General features: G+C 39.9%; 3 protein-coding genes across 10 annotated transcripts in view; 1 reads left to right on the top strand and 2 right to left on the bottom strand.

Moving 5' to 3' along the window:
- Window positions 1–23,823, bottom strand: part of LOC117967216 (zinc finger protein 436-like) — a 151,352-nt gene that overhangs the window by 88,025 nt on the left and 39,504 nt on the right. The window lies entirely within an intron of this gene.
- Window positions 1–23,823, top strand: part of LOC117407669 (zinc finger protein 436-like) — a 179,206-nt gene that overhangs the window by 136,171 nt on the left and 19,212 nt on the right. For 3 of the 8 annotated variants that reach the window (XM_059017669.1, XM_059017671.1, XM_059017672.1), the window contains exons 3-4: window positions 269–1,003; window positions 1,535–4,161. The exons of 1 other annotated variant lie outside the window; for it this stretch is intronic. In XM_059017669.1, coding sequence (XP_058873652.1) covers window positions 269–1,003; window positions 1,535–2,607 — 1,808 coding nt within the window. In that variant the 3' untranslated portion in view covers window positions 2,608–4,161. Of the gene's footprint in view, window positions 1–268; window positions 1,004–1,534; window positions 4,163–12,056; window positions 14,736–23,823 lie in introns of those variants that run through there. 4 more of the 8 variants (XM_059017668.1, XM_059017667.1, XM_059017674.1 and 1 more) reach the window with 4 other exon arrangements.
- Window positions 16,783–22,943, bottom strand: LOC131724869 (zinc finger and SCAN domain-containing protein 2-like). Its single transcript, XM_059017849.1, has 3 exons — window positions 22,281–22,943; window positions 21,286–21,603; window positions 16,783–20,523 (listed from the first exon to the last, which is right to left on the bottom strand). The coding sequence occupies exons 1-3, from the start codon at window positions 22,606–22,608 to the stop codon at window positions 20,246–20,248; spliced, it is 924 nt and encodes a 307-aa protein (XP_058873832.1). The 5' UTR covers window positions 22,609–22,943; the 3' UTR covers window positions 16,783–20,245.

Below are 23,823 nucleotides of genomic sequence, written 5' to 3'. Positions count from 1 at the left end.
TGCAGTTTCTCCAGCTCTATCTATAGCTTTCTCAGGCTCGTCATCTCTTTATTTTCTTTTTCCTTTTAGATTTTAAGGAGTGCAGGTACCCGTTGGTACCTCCTGTATTAGATGCCATGTTGTAATGTGCACTCCAGGTTAGAATGCTGAGACAAGTTATGAAAAAATGTGCTTTGTGGTCAATAGCAGGCATTCGGGGCACGTTTTTATAAGGTGTGTAATGCATCATATGTAAAATAAAAAATATGTCTTCTGGTTTTTTTTTTAGGTATTGGTATGAAATTGGTACGTCTTGGTAGAAGAGAAGAATCAGAAATGGCATCTTCTCACTTTACAGTGGAGACCCCTGAACTGAAACCTGCCCTCATTAAAGAGGAGAGTCCTGCGCTAGAATCGGTCCACATTAAACAGGAGAGTCCTGTTCCAGAATCAGTCCATATTAAAGAGGAGAGTCCTGTACTAGAATCAGTCCATATTAAAGAGGAGAGTCCTGTTCCAGAATCAGTCCATATTAAAAGGGTTATTCTCAATTCTAAACCCTTAAGCAGCTTGCAGGGCTCTCTTCCCTGTCCTGGATGTGGGGAGAGTTTTAATCCTGAAGGAAACCTTGAAACATCTCCTGGAAAGACTCTGCATCGCTGTGCTGGATGTGTGAAGACTTTCAGGGAGTCAGGAATCCTGAACGGACAGCAGCAAACAGGCACTGGAAAGACTCCATATAACTGTCATGAATGCGGGGCAGATTTCAGACACCACAGCACCGTGAAACACCACCTGCGAGTTCTGAAGGTACAGCTGGGTTATCCTTGTGAAAGCGAGGATTCAGAGATGGCGCCTGTCCACATTAAAGAGGAGCTTCCTGAACTAGACCCTGTCCATGTGAAAGAGGAGCTTCCTGAGCTGGAACCTGTCCACATTACAGAGGAGACCCTGGCACTTGAACCTGTCCAGATTAACGAGGAAAGTCCCGAGGTAGAATCAGCAGAACGTCAACACCTTTCAGGTAAGACTGAAAGCATGCAGAGATGAATGGCAGGGTGTATTGCTCTATTGAAAGCATGCAGAGATGAATGGCAGGGTGTATTGCTCTATTGAAAGCATGCAGAGATGAATGGTGAATGGTGTATTGCTCTATTGAAAGCATGCAGAGATGAATGGCAGGGTGTATTGCTCTATTGAAAGCATGCAGAGATGAATGGCAGGGTGTATTGCTCTATTGAAAGCATGCAGAGATGAATGGCAGGGTGTATTGCTCTATTGAAAGCATGCAGAGATGAATGGTGAATGGTGTATTGCTCTATTGAAAGCATGCAGAGATGAATGGCGGGGTGTATTGCTCTATTGCTGTATACTGTAGTGTGATAGATACTCTTCCGGTAATCTTTTGCTCCTCAATTCTAAATGTGGACGTCCTCAAACAAAGTGGCCATCAGAGTTCACTCGAGGAGTTGGTCATGGTTATGAGGAGAAGCTCTTTAGAAGAGTGAATGTGTAAGAATGCTGTACAGTAACCTTCATCTCTTTCTTTCTTCAGGTTCTAAAGTAGAAGAAAGAGAACACGACTCCACTCCATTACTGCAGTGCAAAAACTCTCCCAGTGACAAACCTCAGTGCAAGAAGCACAGAGAGACGACGCCCCAAGAAGAAAAACAATTGATTGTTAAAATCCCTTCTGTACAAGTGCTGTTTTTTCTGGAGAGTGCAGAGACTGCACGTTCTGTGTGTGTGACCGATTCTGAAACCCAGGGCAACTTGAAGACCTTGCCTTGCTCTACTGAAGATGGGAAGAGTTCCTGTCAGTTAGGCTCTCCTGAAACTCACAAGGGAAATCACACAGGAGGGACTGCATTTCCCTGTGCTGATTGTGGGAAGAGATTCAGTAATTTAGCACACCTTAAAAGACACCAGCGTGTTCACACTGGAGAGAAGCCACACCACTGTAATGATTGTGGGAGAAGTTTCACTCAATTAGGAAGTTTTAAAACACACCAATTAATCCACACAGGACAGAAAACACACCACTGTAATTCATGTGACAAGAGGTTCTCTCGATCAGAATATCTTAAAGCACACCAGCGCATTCACACTGGAGAGAAACCACACCACTGTAATGATTGTGGGAAGCGCTTCACTCAATTAGGAAATCTTAAAAAACACCAACTAATTCACACAGACGAGAAACCACACCACTGTAATACATGTGAGAAGAGGTTCTCTCGATCAGAATATCTTAAACATCACCAGCGAATTCACACAGGAGAGAAGCCACACCACTGTAATTATTGTGGGAGAAGTTTCACTCAATTTGGAAGTCTTAAAACACACCAATTAATCCACACTGGAGAGAAACCACACCATTGTAATGATTGTGGGAAGTGCTTCACTCAATTAGGAAATCTTAAAATACACCAACGGATACACACAGGAGAGAAACCACACCACTGTAATGAATGTGGAAGAAGTTTCACTCGAATAGACAACCTTAAAATGCACCAACGAATTCACACAGGAGAGAAACCACACCACTGCAATGACTGTGGGAAGAGCTTCACTGAATTAGGACATCTTAAAAGACACCAATTAATTCACGCAGCAGCGAAACCCTGAATGTTGGGAATTATTTCATCTGGTGGGACACATAAGAACATAAGAAAGTTTCCAAACGAGAGGAGGCCATTCAGCCCATCTTGCTCGTTTGGTTGTTAGTAGCTTATTGATCCCAGAATCTCATCAAGCAGCTTCTTGAAGGATCCCAGGGTGTCGGCTTCAACAACATTCCGAAACCAGGAAATTCTCACAAGACAAAAACCCTGTCACTCGAGAGATTAATGTCATTAATAAAAACTAATCAGAGTTAAAAATAATTTCTTAACAAGAAATTCCTTTACAAAGACTCCTCAGAAGTGTTTACTGCACAGGCTGCTTTTACACTTTGAAACAGACAAAAGGACACCATTCCGGTCATGAGACATCAGAGCTTCAAACGAAACAGACACTTTGAACACATTCCAAAGAGGGAGACACTATTTCACCCCCTCGCTGGTAAGAGAGAGACGTGCCCGGATGTTCATCTCGTGGAAGATGTTGCTTTCCGATATCCCACTGACTGAGACTGCAAACATGAATTAAGCAATCTATTGATGGGGACACGTGGATCCTTGAAGGACTTCATTGCCTTTGTGTCAATCTAGGGGCAGGTCACAGAACTAAAAAAACAAGCCCTCTATTTCTTAAAAAAATAATATAATGTTTATATCTGTTGGTAATGAAAGCTGTGCATCTTCCACAGAGGTGGGTGAATCTTGAAGTTTCATACAGGTCTCTGAAAAATCACCTTTCCCTGCTTGCAATACCACAATAACTAATGCCTTTACTTGGAAACTCTGCTTTTGATTAAAACCAGAAGGGAAAGACTGTTGCAGCGTTACAAAGGCAGGACTGCGACTTGGCTTCTTCACGTCTAAACCCCTGGAGCAAGGTGTAAACGCTGGGCTTCTCTTTGCATCCCTCCAGGCTGCACCGCGGAGCAACGCCCATCGCAGGATTGGTATTCTTCTTTCTTATTCATAGGACTGTGTTGTTTAGTCCCCTTCCAATGAAACATTGAAATTAAAGAGCCAGATGTGAGCCTCCAAACCCATAAAACACCATGGACAGCAATTCAAAACTCTGTTCATATTTTAAATGACTCTCTTTATATGGAAGCAAATATTCTGAAACTGTCAAATTACATGTAAGTAAATATATATGTATATTAAACTGGCATTATGAAACATTTGCAATAAATGTTAAGGAGGCTGTGTGGTCCAGTGGTTAAAGAAAAGGGCTTGTAACCAGGAGGTCCCCGGTTCAAATCCCACCTCAGCCACTGACTCACTGTGTGACCCTGAGCAAGTCACTTCACCTCCTTGTGCTCCGTCTGTCGGGTGAGACATAGTTGTAAGTGACTCTGCAGCTGATGCAAGGTTCACACACCCTAGTCTCTGTAAGTCGCCTTGGATAAAGGCGTCTGCTAAATAAACAAATAATAATAAATAGCATTATGTTAATAATTTGTATTACTTGGGATTGTCTTTCAATAAACAGCAAAGCAAACGTGTGATCAGTCCATCATAGAGTGGATAGTTAATTGATCAATGGAAAAATGTCAAGATTAAAAACCCTATTCTGAAGTATTGCTTGTATTTTTTTTTTCAGAGTATGTAGCTTCTGAATAAGCTTTTTTCCCTCAAGTCTGCTGTTCTTTTTCTTTGTTTGATAAACAGCACTATCAAGCATGTAGTGGAAGGCCTGATCCTCAGAGAGCGTCCCACTGAAAAATGTGTGGTCCTGAAAGGGTTAAATGTGTGAAACTCTTGCCACATTCAGCACAGTGATGAGGTTTCTCACCCGTTTGAATGCGCTGGTGTGATTGAAGACTTCCTAATCACATGGAACGTTTCCCACACAGTGCAGTGATAGTACATAAGAAAATAAGAACATAAGAAAGTTTACAAACGAGAGGAGGCCATTCAGCTCATCTTGCTCGTTTGGTTGTTAGTAGCTTATTGATCCCAGAATCCCAGGGGACTTTTGACTTGAAAAAAGAAACAAGGACCAGGGGTCACAAATGGAGATTAGATAAAGGGGCATTCAGAACAGAAAATAGGAGGCACTTTTTTAAACAGAGAATTGTGAGGGTCTGGAAATAACTCCCCAGTAATGTTGTTGAAGCCGACACTCTGGGATCCTTCAAGAAGCTGCTTGATGAGATTCTGGGATCAATAAGCTACTAACAACCAAACGAGCAAGATGGGCCGAATGGGGCCTCCTCTCGTTTGTAAACTTTCTTATGTTCTTCTGTGTGAATGTGTGTGAACAAGTGGCTGAGTGGATACAGGTGCAGGAGTGATGCAGTCCGTGAATGAAACAGACAGAGAGATTTGCAATACAGACACGGTCACCAGTCCTGGAGGCGTGCAGTAGTGCTTGTGGTGGGTGATTACAAGTTTATAGTTGTGACAGTGGTGAAGTGTTCTGATTTTGTGCTGGCCCACGGTTCTTGCTGTTTAGCGCCATCACAGGTCAGGTGGGAGATTTACAACCAAGAATCATTGTATTTCTGTCACAATGTGCTGGTGTGATTGCAGACTTAATCACGTGAATCTCTTCCCACACTCTGTGCCTTGATAAGGTTTCTCACCTGTGTGAATACGCTGGTGTCTTTTAAGCTGTGATAAATGACTGAAACTCTTGCCACAATCAGCACAGGGAAAATGAGTCCCTACTGCAAGATTTCCTTTATCAGGTAGAGAAAAAAGAGAAGACAAGGGTTATTGTAAAGCATTCTTGCACGTTCACTCTTCTCATAATCATGACCAACTCCCAGAGTGAACTCTGATACAGTCAAACCTGCTTAATATCACTCCTGTTAATACCAGCCTCCATTTATTATCATTACATTGGAATTTGCCATGGAGAATATACTGGGTGTCAATAAGGACAAATGCTTGAGAATATCACTTTGATTATTAACACACTCCAGTTATAGAATAAGAATTCATAAAAATATATAAATAAAAAACAGGGATATATGTTCTAATCCAGGGCTATTATTGTAGCATGTCCTGGCTCTGTTGAAGGTGAGTAACCAGGGTCTGAAAAGTACAGGGAGGATTTTCTGTACAAAAAAATAACATGCTGTTCCCTTCCACTAAAAAGGAGGCAGCATTAGTTTTAGTAGCTATTTGAATTACGATTGGCAGGTCACTCATGATCGCTGCATCGTCTCTTTGGTTCACAGTCTCAGCCAGCGTCCCGCTGCAACTTCTCAGAGCTGCGCTGTGCAGACCGTGCAATCTGTGAACGATCTGTGCACGATCTGCACAGGTTGCAGCAGCCCTCGAAGAACGCGCATCTGTGCAGAACTGTGCAGATCTTGTCGGGTATTATTGGCTGCAGACTAAACCGGGCTTGATAGGCTAGTCTCCCTGTCGAAGCAAGGGCGGGATCGCGTTGAGAAAGAGGGCGTTATGAAAGTGGATACTGGAGTAGCCATGTCGGCTCTGACTCAGTTGTGTTTTGCTGTGCAATAATGTCCTGTCGTGGATCTCAAATGGCGCCAGTTTCGTCTCTGTGCTTTGTACTGCGCATGCTCAATGAGCTTTGTGTGTCAAAGCTGCTCCTCGTGCGTTGTAGTTTGTTTGATTTATTAACAGGTTGGAGTGTTTTTTTTCTTAATTTATTAATCTATATTAATGTTTTTAGTTAAAGTGACGGTTTAGATGTGAAAAGGAAGTCTTGGGATCGATTAAAGAAAGAAACAACGACAGCTAACGCCGACTGCAGAGAGATACAGAGGAGAGAGGTAAACAAAACTGAATTTCGCGTAATTAAATTCACATTGGTTTTTTTTTTTTAGACATACTACAGTACAATGCCCTACATATCAATTTCAAAACGGTGTTTGAAAAACTGAACTGCACAAAAAGGAAGTTTTAATTTCAATTACATTTATATCTACAGTACAGGAGAGCTTTTTGACCCGGTTGTTGTACCGGAGGGATGCAGGTTTGGGTGTTCAAACGTAATTTTAGATTTTAACAAACAAAATCCGAAGTAAATAATTACGTTTTTTTAACGACAGACTATGACAAAAAGTTTTGCATCGTCTAGAATTTTAGGATTGACACATAACGTAATAAATATCTAAAATAACTAAATTTTATATATATATATATATAATGTAAATAATTTAGTTATTTTAGATATTTATTTTACATCACGTCAGCAAAAAAATGTACCAAGGTTGGCGATTATTTATTTTTTTAATTTTCTTTTTATAATAGATTTATTTATTTTTATTTTTTTAATCATGTATTTTTTTGTAGTACCGTAGTTCTAGCTCTACAGTACCTCCAAACTGTAAATTTAAGGATGTTGTAAACGGTGTTTTGTGAATAGTTACATACCAAACTAAATTACTGAATCTTAAATAGGCAGCTGTGTGGAGTAGTGTTTAGGGCTCTGGACTCTTGACCGGAGGGTCGTGGGTTCAATCCCAGGTGGGGGACACTGCTGCTGTACCCTTGAGCAAGGTACTTTACCCAGATTGCTCCAGTAAAAACCCAACTGTATTATTATTATTATTATTTATTCCTTAGCAGACGCCCTTATCCAGGGCGACTTACAATTGTTACAAGATATCACATTATTTTTACATACAATTACCCATTTATACAGTTGGGTTTTTACTGGAGCAATCTAGGTAAAGTACCTTGCTCAAGGGTACAGCAGCAGTGTCCCCCACCTGGGATTGAACCCACGACCCTCCGGTCAAGAGTCCAGAGCCCGGACTGCTACTCCACACTGCTGCTGTATAAATGGGTAATTGTATGTAAAAATAATGTGATATCTTGTAACAAGTGTAAGTCACCCTGGATAAGGGCGTCTGCTAAGAAATAAATAAATAATAATAATAATAATAATAATAATAATAATAATAATAAATACAGAAACAAAGCAAATTATTTATCATTGTGGCATCTTCAAATGTGAGCGATGAAAAATCCCCCTCACTCATCCCAGTCATTCTTTTCTTTCTTTGATTTCCTCTTTCTGTGTCAGTCCAAACACACGCTCAGTTGTTGCTTAGGACTGCTTTGCTTTTAATAGTGTGTTAAATTGTTAAAGTTCCTGATTGAACCACTAAATAAACCTGCTTTCAGCGGGTCTTAACACAGAGCTCGGTTGTCTATTTGGGACCCCATTGCACTGTCATCAGAATCGCTTCATGAGTATGTTAAGCAGTATTATTTTTTTTAAATGCCTTCCCTCCATTTATGTGCCACAGAATCGGGGGGGAGGCGCTGTTCTTTGCGTTGTGATCAGAATACAGCCCTAAGAGTTTGTTTTTAGACAGTAAGAGTTTAAGATGTTTGTGTTAATGATAGGCTTTTAACATACGTTTCATGTCTTTTTCCTGAGACACTATAGAAAATAGGTAGTAAATGAAAAAAATGATTTAAATCAATAATTCTTTTAAAAAATTAAGTGATTTGAATCAGGATTTAAATCGACTTGATTTAAGTCAGCCAACCCTGTTACAGATACTTTTAAATAAATAATAAACGACTAACCAAGCACAACTTATCAGTTTTAAACTGCTTTTTACATTTTATTCTTCAGAAAAATATATTTCTGCTCAATTCGCAACATTTTCATGTTATCTATTTTTAAGTATACAGTATACAATTATAAAAAAAATATTCATACAGTAGCAAATTAGTTTTACACACAGATAAATGATTACCAGAAAGTTAACTATTGTTTTAATAAAGGTCTTTATTTCCTAATGCAATAAGAAACACTAAAAATGAACAACTAAAATACTGATTTAACAGAGCATATACATATGTGGGAACTGTTTGTTTTCACTATTTAAAAAAAAAAAAAAAAGGATTGCCTTAATCAATTTGCTTAAAAAATGAACAATCTTTATTAAATTCTCAGTGGTTTTAATTTTATACATTTATGCAATGCCTCAAAAAGCAACAACAATGCTCTAAAAAATCTGCCATTATTATTATTATTATTATTATTATTATTATTATTATTATTTATTTCTTAGCAGACGTCCTTATCCAGGGCGACTTACAATTATTACAAGATATCACATTATTTTTACATACAATTCCCCATTTATACAGTTGGGTTTTTACTGGAGCAATCTAGGTAAAGTACCTTGCTCAAGGGTACAGCAGCAGTGTCCCCCACCTGGGATTGAACCCACGACCCTCCGGTCAAGTATATAATATAATAATAATAATATCTCGGAGGAAAGTTAGGGAACAGTGACGTTATTTCTCATGTTAAGTAATCTCCTAATTCCATTGCAGTTGAGAAGCTGATACATTTCCCAGTAAGCGCGTCCCGTTTGGTCCTGCTGCAGCGCTCTTTTCTGGTACAGTTGGTTTCATTCCACTTTTTCTCCCAGTCCCAGATGAGCGTTCTCTTGTTTCCACACATTCGTCCTCTTCCAGGAGCTGCTGTTCTGTTTCTTCGTTGATACGTTGGCACTGAGCCCAGCTCCTGGTTTTCATTTTGTGGAAGTGGCTTCTCGCTTTGCCCTTGCTGCTGTAGTTTTAATTTTAACTGGCGGCTTGTTTTTTCGTTTTTGTCGTTCTGTTTCGGTCACCGCTGTCTTTTGACGCTGGCTTCCACTTTGATGGAAATATTTCAGTTTTTTTAGAAGTAAGTTTATTTTAATAATCGCTTATGAAAAACACCTTCGTATGAAATCGTTTTTCCGTGTTGCGGGTATCTCGTACTGTTTGTGGGAATGTCATCCTTTAGTTGCACAGGGGTAGCCCGCTAAGTGGAAATTTTCTACAGTAACAGTAAGGCCATCCCTCACAATGTATGTACTTGTTATAAATAATAGGTGGTTTATTTATTCTCATTAATGGCTGTTATATATTTTGGCGCATATATTTTTTTATTATGATGAATGTAACATTTGTTCTCTGACAAGATGGCACCCCTACAGTGAAATGGTTAATTCCATGAACAGACGGTTTTAGTACTCAAACAAAATCGTCAAAGACTTAAAAAAACTAAACAAAAACAAAACCTGGGACTCTGGTAGGGTGTTGAGGTGGTGTGGTGACAGTGGCTAGTTACGCCACTGTGCAGTAGATATCAAGAACATTTCAAATAAATTTTAGTGATTTTTAAATGATTGGATTCATACATGATATAGTTTTCTGAAGTGTGAGTTCTGTGGAAATTCCAATAAAAGCACCTTATATGCAGCCTGAAATGAAAAACTAAAAGTCTTGTCTCCTTTTCTTCAGTGAGAACGGATCAGCCTTACTCAAAGGAAGTTTCTGAGATGGAAGCAGCTCACATCAGCCCAGAGCTTCCTATTCGATGGGTTGTTTCTGCAGACAGGACTGTTGAGATCAAGGAGGAAGTGACTGAGCTGGGGTGTGACCAGGCCAATGAGCGGAGCCTGCAGGAGGAAACGCCACCTTCTAGTATCACTGAGAGAGGTGAGTGAAACTGGAATGCAGATCTATAGAGGGGGTCTTTATTGAAAGAGGGGAAGAAAGCCTGTGGAATACACTGAGTTAGGGAGTCATTCATTTTACTTTGTCATCTTCACTATACTACACCAGAAAGCTGTTGACAGTCCAGTTTGTTTACATTCCCCAACAATACTCCTTCCCCCTCACCTCCCTTTTGGAACCTGCTTGTTACAACACCATGTCACTGTATGACAATACTACTGATGACCTAATTTACATGGAACTTTTAATTAGAACAGTGGTTTTGTGTTTCTACCTAGCAACATGACCTGAATGCCGTAGATCCTGAAAATATAATGGGGATTGTGGAAGGGTGGGGAATTCACTTACACAGGAGACAGAAAGGTGGAGTTTTAAACACCACTCGGGTGCACAATTTATTTTTACCACAAGGTGGCACTGTTGTGCTGTTATTACCAGCAATGGTAGAAGGGACCTTTTGGTGCACAAAATAATAATCAAAAACAAAAGGTACAAAGAAAAAGAGAAAATAAAACACTATTAACAAAACTACAAAATAAATGTGCTGCACTCTGCAGCGTTTCCCCGACCGTCGCTACCCGCACGGCCCGGGTCTCCCGTCCTACACTCCACCATTCCCTCAAACTGTTTTATATATGCTTTTGGGGTCTGCCCAAGGTTACCTCCGCTAATACTAAATTTATTTTCTTGTTTGTTCTTCTGTTGTTCTCTGGCCGTTCTCGGTCTGGGAGCAGAATTTCCGCTGGCTCGTTTTTCGTTCTATAGGGTCAGAGCTGAGGGAGCAATAGAGTGTTATTTTATAGACCCAGCAACTCCCCCCCCCCCCCCCCTGACCGCCAGCCCGCCCGCCCCAAGGCCTGCCTTCCAACCATTCAGAGAGAGGGAGAGACCGCACACCCGCTCCCAACCTCTCTGTGTCATCGCCATGACTGACGGGCGGATCTTACGAGACTGCTGCCCTCTTCCTGCTGAACCATGCATGCGCCAGACAGTCAGCACAGACATCTCCCTGTTAAGTTACTTTGCTGTTTCTTTCTGTGGCTAATAAGTAGCTTTATATATGAATCCTAAACAAAATTACACAACGTCCTACACTTTGGTCTTGACTTAAGTTTAGTGGCCTTGGTGTCCTCTACACATTTTTGCCTTGCCCTTTTTTGCCAATTTAGAGCCCTGTTATATTATATGTTAAATATGGTCTGGCTTTTGTTTTGTCCAACATTTGTTGGAAAGTCAATGTTTGCTCAAAGTAACTGCTTGAGAAAATTGCAGTGATTTTAAACCACTGCAATGAGCAAACTGCATTCCCATCTTTGCCAGCTGTGTGCTTGTCATACAGTAGGATCCTTTTCTGTTAACTTGTCACATCAAAGATGTTGCACATCTGCAGATGGAGATTGAAATTGAAGTAATTCACATGGCAGTGTATCAGTTTGTAAAACAGATGCAGAATTGCTTGGCAGTAATTTTGACATAACTGCTATTTTTACTCCATAATTTGGTGATGTAGCAGCTGAGGATGAAGTTTCACACTGGAACTCAACAGGTGACTCCCCTACAGGTACTGTCTTGTGACTCCATGCCTCAGTCTCTAATGGGATTGCATTGTGAATTGCCTAATCATCAGAAGCCCATGTTTTTTGATACTTTGAAACAGCTTTGTTCATTATATGTCTCTCTGTAGCTGAACATTGTGCAGCAGCGCAGCCACTTCTATCTGAAGACTGATGCCACTTCAGAAGCATTTTTGCTGAGTTTCGCTTCATCTCTGTTTAAAGATTTTTATTAGGCTTTTCTTCTCTAATTTCATTTTTACTTTTTGCTTTGAGCGCATGGTAACCACCAGTACCTCTTGCATTCTATGCCATATTACAATGAGCACACCAGGTTAGAATGCTAAATAAAATGATATAAAATGTGCTTTGTGGTCAGTAGGACGCGGTCGGCACTAATGTTTATGAGGCATCACAAAGTGCATTATATGTAAAATAAAAATCTGTTTTTCAGCTACAGATATGAAGCTTCCTGAAGTGGAACCTGTCCCCATTAAAGAAGAGACTCCAGAAGATCTAGAGCCTGTCCACATTAAGAAAGAAGTCACAGCTCTGGAACCTGTCCACATGAACGAGGATAGTCCTGTACTACAATCAGTTTATATTCAAATGGTTGTTCTCAATCCTATAACCTTATTCAACGTGCAGGGTTCACATAATGGGAAGAGCTTCTCTCAATTACAAAGTCTTGCAGTACACCAGCCACATCACACAGGAGCTAAACCACACCACTGTAATAAATGTGGAAAGAGCTTCACTCATTTGAGAAACTTTAAAAGACACCAGCGAGTTCACACAGGCGAGAAACCTCACCAGTGTAATAAATGTGGGAAGAGGTTCCCTGATGTAGGAAGTCTTAAAAGACACCAGCGAGTTCACACAGGAGAGAAACCATACCAGTGTGATGAGTGTGGAAAGTGCTTTACTCAATCAGGAAAAGTTAAAAAACACCAGCGAGTTCATTCAGGAGAGAAACCACACCAGTGCAATGCATGTGGAAAGTGCTTTACAGAGTTAGGAAGCCTTAAAACACACCAGCGAGTTCACACAGGAGAGAAACCACACCAGTGTAGTGAATGTGGGAAACGCTTCGCTGTGTTAGCAGGCCTTAAAACACATCAGCGCATTCACACAGGAGAGAAACCACATCAGTGTAATGAATGTGGAAAAAGCTTCATTCAATCAGGAAAACTTAAAAGACACCAGCGAGTTCACACAGGAGAGAAACCACACCAGTGTAATGAATGCGAGAAGAGCTTTGCCGTATTAGCAAGCCTTAAAACACACCAGAGATTTCACACAGGAGAGAGACCGTACCACTGTAATCAATGCGGGAAGCTCTTTGCTGCATTAAGAAACCTTAAAACACACCAGCAAATTCACACGGGAGAAAAATCGTACCAGTGTAGTCAGTGTGAGAAGAGATTTAATCGATTAGCAAATCTTAAAAGACACCAGCGAGTTCACACGAGAGAAACAACAACTATATATTAATACACAAGAGAAAAAACACAGCACTGTAATGAATGTGAGAAGAGCTTCTCTTGGTAGACATGAGTTGAATCGCACCAGTGAAGTCACAGAGTGAAACTGTGCTGAATGTGAGGAAAGGGTTAATTTGAAGAGTCACCTCACCAGAAAATTCATGCTTTCATTTAATCTTCAGGGTGTGTGATTATTGTATTTTTTGGTGATTAGCCTTTTAATGAGACTAGCTAAAATATGTATAAAACATAATAAACTAGCTGTGGAACTATGAAAAAAACTAGGAGTTTATGTTGACTCAGAAATGTCTTCATCTAGACATTGTGGGGAAGCTATAAAAAAGGCCAACAAGATTAATGGATATATTGTGAGAAGTGTTGAATTTAAATCAAGGGAAGTAATGTTAAAACTTTACAATGCATTAGTAAGACCTCACCTAGAATATTGTGTTCAGTTCTGGTCACCTCGTTACAAAAAGGATATTGCTGCTCTAGAAAGAGTGCAAAGAAGAGCAACCAGAATTATCCCGGGTTTAAAAGGCATGTCGTATGCAGACAGGCTAAAAGAATTGAATCTATTCAGTCTTGAACAAAGAAGACTACGTTGCGATCTGATTCAAGCATTCAAAATCCTAAAAGTTATAGGCAATGTTGACCCAGGGGACTTTTTTGACCTGAAAAAAGAAACAAGGACCAGGGGTCACAAATGGAGATTAGATAAAGGGACATTCAGAACAGAAAATAGGAGGCACTTTTCTACACATTGTGAGGGTCTGGAACCAAATCCCCAGTAATGTTGTTGACGCTGACACCCTAGGATCCTTGAAGAAGCTGCTTGATGAGATTCTGGGATCAATAAGCTACAAACAACCAAACGCGCAAGATAGGCTGAATGGCCTCCTCTCGTTTGGAAACTTTCTTATGTTCTTTAAGTGAGAAGTGGAAATTGAAGACAAAGTACATTTCCCTCATGGAGATACATTTAAACTTTTTTTTTTGTCAGCAAGTGATTACGTTTTTTAACTAAGCATCCTAACATGGTATCTGAATATGGTGGTGCTTAAATTCAGACCCTTGTTACAGCCTGTAAAAGGGGGCTGTGGGCATCCACTGACAGAAGGGAGAGGCACAGGAATTCATTTCGATCGTTCATTCATTACAGAATTGTTTTTACTAATGCAATGCCAGCAGCTTGATCATCTCAACAAAATACATAACAGATAAAGTACAAAGCCTATTCCCCCAAATGCCTGCGGCCGTGGACAGATTGCTCTTTTGTAATTAGTTCCTTTCTTTCTGAGTAAATTGTATTAAACTCATCCTATGGTAGGTTTTAATTATGACACTGATAGCTATAGCAGGGTTTTAAAAGTTACAATTATGTAATGGTACATATGAGACACCACGCGGTCCCGTTGTAACCCTGATCTCTCTCGTTCACATTACGTCATAAGAATATTTCTTTTGTCATGTGAAGCACTTTCAGACGTCTTACATGAAAAGCGCTGTATAAAAATATAAATGGATTGATTGATAACCCTGTCATTAATCCATTTTTGATTTGATAAAGTGTGTGTTTATGTAGGGACTGGGTAAACCTGAAACGGCAGAACTCAAGAATAAAAAGTTTTCATTTACCTGTAACAAAATCATGACGTCTTATTGTCTTTTTCATATTATGAATTCTTAAAAAAGAAAAAGGGGTTACACATCAAAATGTAACGGAAGACAATCTAAGTTAATGTAAACCAGGTCTATTGCATTATTGAATGGTTCCCCAAAACAATTTTCCCTTACTTTGACAGGATGAAGGGTCCCTTATAAAACTGCAGTAGTTTTGTCCTGGGGAATAATTCCTGAGAGTGGGATTTTTTCAATCAAACTGTAGAAGTATATTACATATTAGCTACTGCTGTTCCAAAGCAGGGTGGCACGGTGGCGTGGTGGTTCGCGCTGCTGCCTCACAGCGCCAGGGTCCTAGGTTCAAATCTAGCCTTGGGTGCTGTCTGTGTGGAGTTTGCATGTTCTCCCCGTGTTCACGTGGGTTTTCTCCGGGTACTCCGGTTTCCTCCCATAGTTCAAAGACACGCTGTCCACACGCTGGTCACTCTAAATTGCCCTGTGAGTGTGTGTGTGTGGTGCCCTGCGATGGACTAGCGTCCTGTCCAGGGTGTAGTCTTGCCTTGCGTCCTGTGTATGACGGGTTAGGCTCACCGTGACCCTGTAAAGGAGTAAGCGGTTAATGATAATGGATTAATGTTCCAAAGCATTTGCCCCAGGTAGTAGAATCAAGTACCCAGAATAACTGCATTTCATTTTGGTAGAATGAAGTCTCCCTTGTTACACTGCAGGGGTTATTTTGGAAAGGAATGGAATTCAAGTGAAAACACTCACCCAGACAGCAGGTTAAATGCCAAACTTTCCAAAGAAATTCTGTCTGTATTCCTCTGGGCAAACGAGATCAAAGATTTTTTTTTTTTAATTGAGGGTCAATGTTACTTGTCTTCGGTTCTGTTAAAATTCTTTTTTTGCCTGACTTTTACTAATTGTCATAAAATACATTTTTTTAAAAAAGTTTTAACACCTACTCTCATGTAACGGAAATCAAACCTTTCGAAACTTTGGCAATAGCAAGCCTAGTACTCTCCAATACTATTCTAAAAGATTATTATTGCATTTTTATTATTAACATACGCAGTATAATAATCACTTTAAGCCCCCCTCCAGTTAATGTTTTTTTCACAGTGTTAAAAATGGTTAGTGTGGAGAATTCTTTTTTTTTTGGTAGTATGGTGTCTTTACTAAGCTTATAGGTGTATGCAGTATGAACAATCACATGAGCAATACAAATTATATCGCGTACAAACATACCTTTTTAGTGATACGTATCTCACACAATACAGTTAGACTTTTGATATGGTTATTTAATTCTTAGTTTTTCAAATGGTTGTGACAATAGTGCAGTGTTCCCTTTAAGAACTTTCCGTCGCGTGCAGAGGCGCTAGATTTTTAAAAAAAACTGCTCAGCTCTCAGGGTGGTGATAAACGGCTGTCTGAGGTAAGAATATTTTCTATTACAGCACTTCGTTTTGATGCACTTGTTAGAAAATTAGTGTTTGAAAATATATGTCGAGTTGTATACCGGTTTCCAGATTAAAACACTGGCCTGATTGTCTAGCGTTACTTGTTTGTTCTTTTCATTAGTTAAATCCTTTCTATTTGGAAATATTCTCATATTAAGAAAAGCGTTAAGGGATGCAGAGTTTATTTTATAACAAAAAATGCACAAGTTGCCCTCTCTAGACACAATTTGTTGTGACATTTTCAACGTCACATTGTAAATGCAGGATTACATTTAATAGAAGCACATTGCAACTGCAGTTTAACACTAGACGGTAATATGATAACATTGCAATTTCAGTTTTACACCAGACTGTAATAATCATTGTAACTGCAGTTTAACACCACAATGTAGTAACATCCCATTGGAACTGCACTCTAAAGTACAGTCCAGTTGTTCTTGCAGTTTAACAATACATTTAATAGAATCACTTTTTAAAAAGTTAGTGAAGAATGAGTAATATGTTAAATTCTTGCTCTCAATTGTAAATATATATATATATATATATATATATATATATATATATATATATATATATATATATATATATATATAATGTTAATGACTTCTTTTTATTTTACTGTTAATGAAGATTGCATTATAAATGTTTCATTAATAGATGACAATTAAAGAGGTTTTTATGGACATAAGAGGCATGAACCTGTTTAAACTGACAGCGGGCTACTACGTTACATTAAGTCACTTTTGTTGTCTCGTGTCAACCCATCATAACAGACACTTCATTACTTACCTTACAATAATGCATCATAGATTTCAAAAACTATGTAGATACAAACGATCAACATTGTTTTACTAATTTAATGAGTTTGCATTAACATGTCTAATACAATGTGGTGAAATGCAGCAGTCCTGTATGGAACACCTCCACACAAGAACTGTAGTTTATAATGAAAATGAAAACTCCTCAACAAAGCAAGGAAATTCATTGCAAAAAATGATGTTAATGCATCAGTTAGGGCTGAACTCACTGCCACAAAAGCAAGGACATGTGATGTTGGGGTTTTAAACCATTCCCACCCCCACACAAGCAACCCACATGGACCTCTCAGAACTACATTTCCCATCATCCTCCTGCTCACTGGTAAATCCATCTCAGTTACATATGTGAAACAGGAGGATGATGGGAAATGTAGTTCTGAGAGGTTGATGCGGGTACATGGGAAGCCATCTTGAAGTAGGGAATGCAATTTAAAAGTTTAAAAAAGTGGTCAAAATGTAAAATTTAAACAATACACACACCTTACGTAAACAGTTGTAGCAACACATGGGGACATGTAACACAATAAAATGATGTACCCTTTAAGGTAATGAATTGTAGATTAAGTATTTCAAATTGTATGTATTGGTTCTCAAATAGGATTGTTTGTCTTCGGTATCGTTCATACGTTTTCTTAGTGTCAGACCTAACTTAAACTGAAAAACAACAAATATTTTCCAGTTTTCATAAAACTACTTAAGCTTTCAATGGAAGGGTTACATTTGAAGAAAGTGATTGATTCTATGTATCAAACCTTTGGTGCAGCTACAGTAGATACTCTCTATTAATAAGTGCTAGTAATACAGTAATAGGCCTTAATTACTTCATTTTCATATTTTGAAATGAGGTGTAACTAGAGCAATGTGAAGATAGAAATGAAAACTCACAAGATGTATTAAAAATGCCCCAAATTCACTATTTTATTCTTACAGTATTGCATGCAGGATATGAACATGATAAACAGCATAGTAGCCTGATGAGTATTTTGGGTGACCTAAGGATAACGTAGAGCCTTATTTCCTGCAACTATTGGAGCTTCCATCTTCCTAATTCCATAGATAATGTGGTCAGGAGTATGATGGGCACATGGCATTGACAAATACAGGTTTGAGAAGAGGAACCGCTGTTTAAATTGGGAGCTAGCCCCATCTGAAAACATCTTGATGTCTTCGATTGCAGGGCATTTGCTCTTCAGTTATTCATGGATATTACTATTATTTATTTCTTAGCAGACGCCCTTATCCAGGGCGACTTACAATTGTTACAAGATATCACATTATTTTTACATACAATTACCCATTTATACAGTTGGGTTTTTACTGGAGCAATCTAGGTAAAGTACCTTGCTCATGGGTACAGCAGCAGTGTCCCCCACCTGGGATTGAACCAACAACCCTCCGGTCAAGAGTCCAGAGCCCTACCCACTACTCCACACTGCTGCCCTACTGATATGGGTCACGAAGGTGCACACGCTCAGTTTGGTGCGATTCAGATCGTGGGACACGATAACAATGCTCTCCTCCGGGTTCTGTGGAAATCCAAGCACATGACGTGTAGAGAGTGGCTTGCTTGTGGCTCCAATGAACCGACTGGATTTTATTCTTAAAGCAGGAGCAAACTAAAAAAAAATATATGAAATCTCAGTGTCGGACGTACTGGGAGTCAGTGCCGTTGCAAACACTATCCATCTTCCAAAATAGAGTGATGATAAAATGAGCTGCTTGCACTTATCCTGAGCCTCACATAGTCTGCTTTACAAAAATGTAAAAATTGAAATGACTCCATCCATTTCCCATCAAGTTTTGTAACCAGCGAACAGACTACAGACAAAAAATGTAGGTTTTCACCTGTAATCCATAATTTTCTTTGGTAATGCCTTACAAATCCTATAAGTAGACACAATGGGGATAATTTGTCCAGTGAGTTGTATACTACAATTTAAGACATTGTCCTTTTCAGGGGGCTCCCGAGTGGCGCATCCAGTAAAGGCACTCCTCGCAGGATGTGCCCTATAGCCTGGAGATCGCAGGTTCGAATCCAGGCTATGTCACAGCTGACCGTGACCGAGAGTTCCTAGGGGGCGACGCACAATTAGCTGAGCGCTGCCCGGGTAGGGAGGGCTTAGGTCGGCAGGGGAATCCACGGCTCACCGCGCATCAGCGACCCCTGTGGCCGATAGAGCGCCTGTGGCTCTGCAGCGGAGCCGCCAGATCTGTGTTGTCCTCCGGCACTATAGGTCTGGTGGCGTTGCTGTGGATCTGCAGTGCAAAAAATGACGGCTTGGAAGGAGCACGTTTCGGAGGACGCGTGTTCCAGCCTCCGTTTCCCGAGTCGGCGGGGGGGGTTGCGAGCGGTGAGCCGGGGATACAGATAATAATTGGGCATGCTAAATTGGGGTGAAAACCGGGGTAAAAATAATTGGCGACGACTAAATTTTTTTATAAAAAAAAAAAAAAAAGACATTGTCCTTTTCAGTGTCCCCTAGATGTGATCAAAATAAAACACTTAATTATTTGAATTAAAATTCTACAAGAGGACATTTACAAAGTATGCACATTTGGCCTTCATTCTCAGGTTACTGATGAAAATCAGTTTTTCGATTTCCATTGTAAAACCATACATATCGGAGGTGTTATATTGCAGTCAGAACCTGCCAACAACAAAACTATGTTTGAGGTGTGAAATTCAGAATTGACCAAAGCTTAGCATTGACTTTGAAAGAGCTGGAGACTTGGTCACTAGTGAGGAGTTACAGATAATAATCCTAATGTTCAAACTAATAGAAAAGTGGAATCTTGCAGACACAATTACAATCTATTTCATAGATTACTAATGTGACGTAACAAGATGCAAATGGTCAACAAGATGTAGTAGTTCATATCTTCCATCTGGGAGTGTAAGGTTTTGATCTGAAGTGTTTAGGAGTAACACAATTTAATCAAGCAAGTATATTCTTTTGTTTTCAGTAAATATTTCTGTATTTTAGTCACATATAGTTCTGGTGTTGAGGTGTCCTCAAGTGGCTGAAATTATGTGAATTCTCTTGTGTCCTTCATGAGCCAGTAACTGACTGAACATTCAGTGCAGGGATAGGGCTTCACCCACATGTGAATTTGATGCTGTCTTTCAAGGTTTGATAAATGACGGAAAGTCTTCAAACATTCCCTGCAGATTTCTCTGTTTTGTGAGTCCGCTGGTGGATTTTTAGAGGAGCTGAAATATGTTAAACTCATCCCACACTCCGTACAGGTATAAGGTATCTATCTTGTGTGAATGCGCTGGTGTCTTTGAAGGTGCGATAAACGACTGAATCTCTTTTCACATTCAGCGCAGTGATAAGGTTTCTCTCCTGTGTGACTGCGCCAGTGCCTTTTAAGATTTTGCAACAGCGTGAATCTCTTCCCACACTCCGTGCAGTGATAAGGTTTCTCTCCTGTGTGAATGCGCTGGTGTCTTTTAAGCTGCGATAAATTAATGAATCTCTTCCCACAATCAGCACAGGGAAATGGTTTCCCTCTTGTGTGATTCCCTTTAGCCGCTAATGAAAAAAAAGAGAGACAAAGGTTATTGTATAGCATTCTTACACATTCACTCTTCTGCAGGGCTTCCCCTCATAACCATGACCAACTCCTAGAGTGAACTCTGATGAGAATACAGTCAAACCCACTTAATATCACTCCTGTTAATACCAGCCTCCTTTTATTATCATCACATGGTGGTTGGCAGGGATGACGTGAGAATGCGGCTAGTGCGTTTGCGTTTTTCACTGCAGTTTGTAAGTCTCTTTCCTGTCGCTACCTTGCTATAAATCACTGATTATTAACACACTCTGGTTAATATCACTCACATGTACCAGTCACTGATTTCCACCTCTCTTAATATCGCTTTGAGGAATAAAAGTATAAGATCAGGTTTACATGCAAGTGCTGTATTGAAATGTTTCTTCTGGTGACACTTAGCAACCTGACTGGATTTGGCATCACCCATTGATGAGTCATGTGATCCCAGCACCACTATAAAGCTGAGGGAGCAGCACAACTGCAAACAGTCTACCAGAAACAGGGACATGCAAAGATCTAACAGCATTCAAAACAGGCATGACAGCGGGTGCACATCTAGCAGATGCCACAGTAGCAAGGACAGGTATGTTGTAAACCATTGACATAGTGGTTGGGCAGCCTCCCTAGATAAAATTGAGGTGAAATGAGCAAAAATATAAATCCAGCACACTTCTATAGTTTAGTAATTCATTTCTGTAAGGTTAATAGTTAGCTCAATGTTTCTTGTTTTGTAGAATTACCTCTAAATCCCAGTTCACATTCAGGTGGACAATCATCATACAGGCTGGATCCCAGCTGGTTGTTCTCCTCAAATGTACAGACATTTTCAGTAGGATCTTCCTCTGTGATGGGGAGACATTCCTGTTCTAAGAATTCCTCTTTAATAGGAACACATTCCAGTCGAGGGACCTCTTCATCTTTATCAAATGTCATCTCTGTAACCTGCTTTAGACTTGCACACCACTCCTGGTCAAAGGACTCATCTAGTGTGTAAGCTGCTTCTATCCTTGGCCCCTCCTGTGCTTCAAATTTAGGTACAGCATGGCTCTTTTTGGGATCTGTGTGAAAGAAAATTGTACACAATTAGAACTATTACTTACTAGCCAGGTTCCTAGAGTACACAGGAGGTCACATGACAGGGTCTCTACTCAGTATAATGTTCAGTCCTTCAGTCCGCTCCAGTCCAGGACGTACCCGGGTCCATGTTTTCCAGTTCTCCACAGCGGGAATTACAACACAGAGTATGTGCTTGCCCACACAAACCAAGTGTATTACCAGCTGTAGTTTCAAATGTGTCACTAACAAAGAAATCTAAGTCCCACACGCAAGTTCATAACCCCTCAGCTCCAAGCGAGTGCCACTGGAAGCACACCCTGTCACTTTTTCCTTTAGCTCGAACCCCAGACAATGCAATATTGAAGAGTAACGGCCGTTTGGTCAGGGCTAGGTGGTACTTTAGCCTCACCAAAGAGGCCATAAGCAATGCTTGAGTGTAGACAAATGCAACCAAACATCTGGCAAAAATCCAAAATCTGCGGACACCAAAATGCTTTACTTGATTCTTGTAGAACTCATCAACATCTATCTAAAAATATCTTGGGGTGATTTTTTGGAGCCTCTCTCCCCCCTCCCCATTCCCCCTGAAGAATAATGCTAACCAAGACCTCGTCAATAAAATGTACTAACAGATTATTTAGAGTTGACCAAGCAATACCATTAAAAAAAAAAATCTTACCTTGAAATAATCCCTGGTTCTCGTTCCTCTGAAAGTCTTGTTCATTGCAGTCGGGGTTCATGTTTCTGAGAGGTTGTTTAATGTCTGCATCTGCAGCGTTCATGCATTCCCGCACTGCTTTCAACTCGCTCTCTGATATTTCCAATCTCAGCTTCAGACTTTCATTCTCTTTCTCCTTTCCAGCCATTTCCATTCGGAATTCAGTGAATTTGCCGCCGACAACTTTTGTGATTTGGCACAAGACGGTGTCTACAGCCGCTTTCACTGCGTGCTCGATGGTAGAGGCGAGCTCGTCTTGAAAGAACGACACGGAGACACTGACATCCATCTTCACTGGTTTTAGTTTGAGACTCGTTTAGCAGGAATCCTCTTTGATTTTAATGTATGTATTTTCCCCTGGAGAATTCACATTCATATACATTCCACATTTCTTCTGGTGTGATTAAAAAATAAAAGAGTCGTTTTACTAAAACGCGTTTGTTTTCTCAGTCAAGAATCATATTGATAAGTTAAACATCTCTGTCTGAGTTCTTAAATAAAACAGAATTGTCTCAGAACTCAATGCGTGTACTAAACCATCAGGAAACATTTCAATTCAACAGAAATCCTTTAAACAGCATCTCACTCCCCCAGCGTAAACAAAGCAAACTGTTCTACTTCCTGTAATGAAATGAGCGTGGGAGACGTAGTTGGAAACGACGCGTATTATTGGCTGCAGAAACGCCATAAACCCAGCTTGCGAAGCTGATTGGCTGACCTCCCTGTAGAAGAGGCGGTTATGAAACTGGGTCCCGCAGCTCGCCATGGTGGCTCCTATTGCGTTGTGTTTTATTAAGCAATACGCTATTGGATCTGAAATGCCAGTGTTTCTATTTTTGTATTTATTTTGTGCATGAAAAATGGCTTTGGTCGGGCGCCTAATTTTTGGGCTAGTTTGGGGCATTTGCGCGGGTGTTACATTTGTATATGTTTTGAATAGTTTAAAAGTATGAACGATATTTTAAACCAAAATACAAAACTCTATAATACATAACCAGTAGTGTTAACATCACTGTTGCTAAACTCTGTAACAATAACACGCATCAATATCTGTGGATATGACGCACGTTGCATTGTAGCGTATTTGGGCTACAAACGTAGCACTTTCTAAAAGGCACAGTCTGGTACTAGGCTTGCAAATGACAATTTGTTCTCAAGGGTTTTTACTTGATTAAAGAAAAGGACTGATTGATTGATTCGTATTTCAGGGGAATGTTTAGTAATTACCAGGGACCCTAATTTTTCCTCAAAGAAAGAAAGAAAGACATTATCCACGTTATTCCACAATTAAAATAAAAAGCTAAAATGGCGTGCCCCCCGCGCCACATTATAATATACACAGTACTATTGAATAACAGTTAGTTAATACAGTTAGTATTTATTAGTACTCTTTCAAATTCGATGGAAGTTACAAGCTCACCAGAGTGCCATCAATCAATAATATAAACAAACGTACCATTTTACTTTAAACATTACAAATACGACTGTGTACTAAAAACCAAAA

This window comes from Acipenser ruthenus, chromosome 57 (assembly GCF_902713425.1).
Source record: "Acipenser ruthenus chromosome 57, fAciRut3.2 maternal haplotype, whole genome shotgun sequence".
Taxonomy (NCBI): domain Eukaryota; kingdom Metazoa; phylum Chordata; class Actinopteri; order Acipenseriformes; family Acipenseridae; genus Acipenser; species Acipenser ruthenus.
This window is presented reverse-complemented; position numbering and strand designations above follow the sequence as displayed.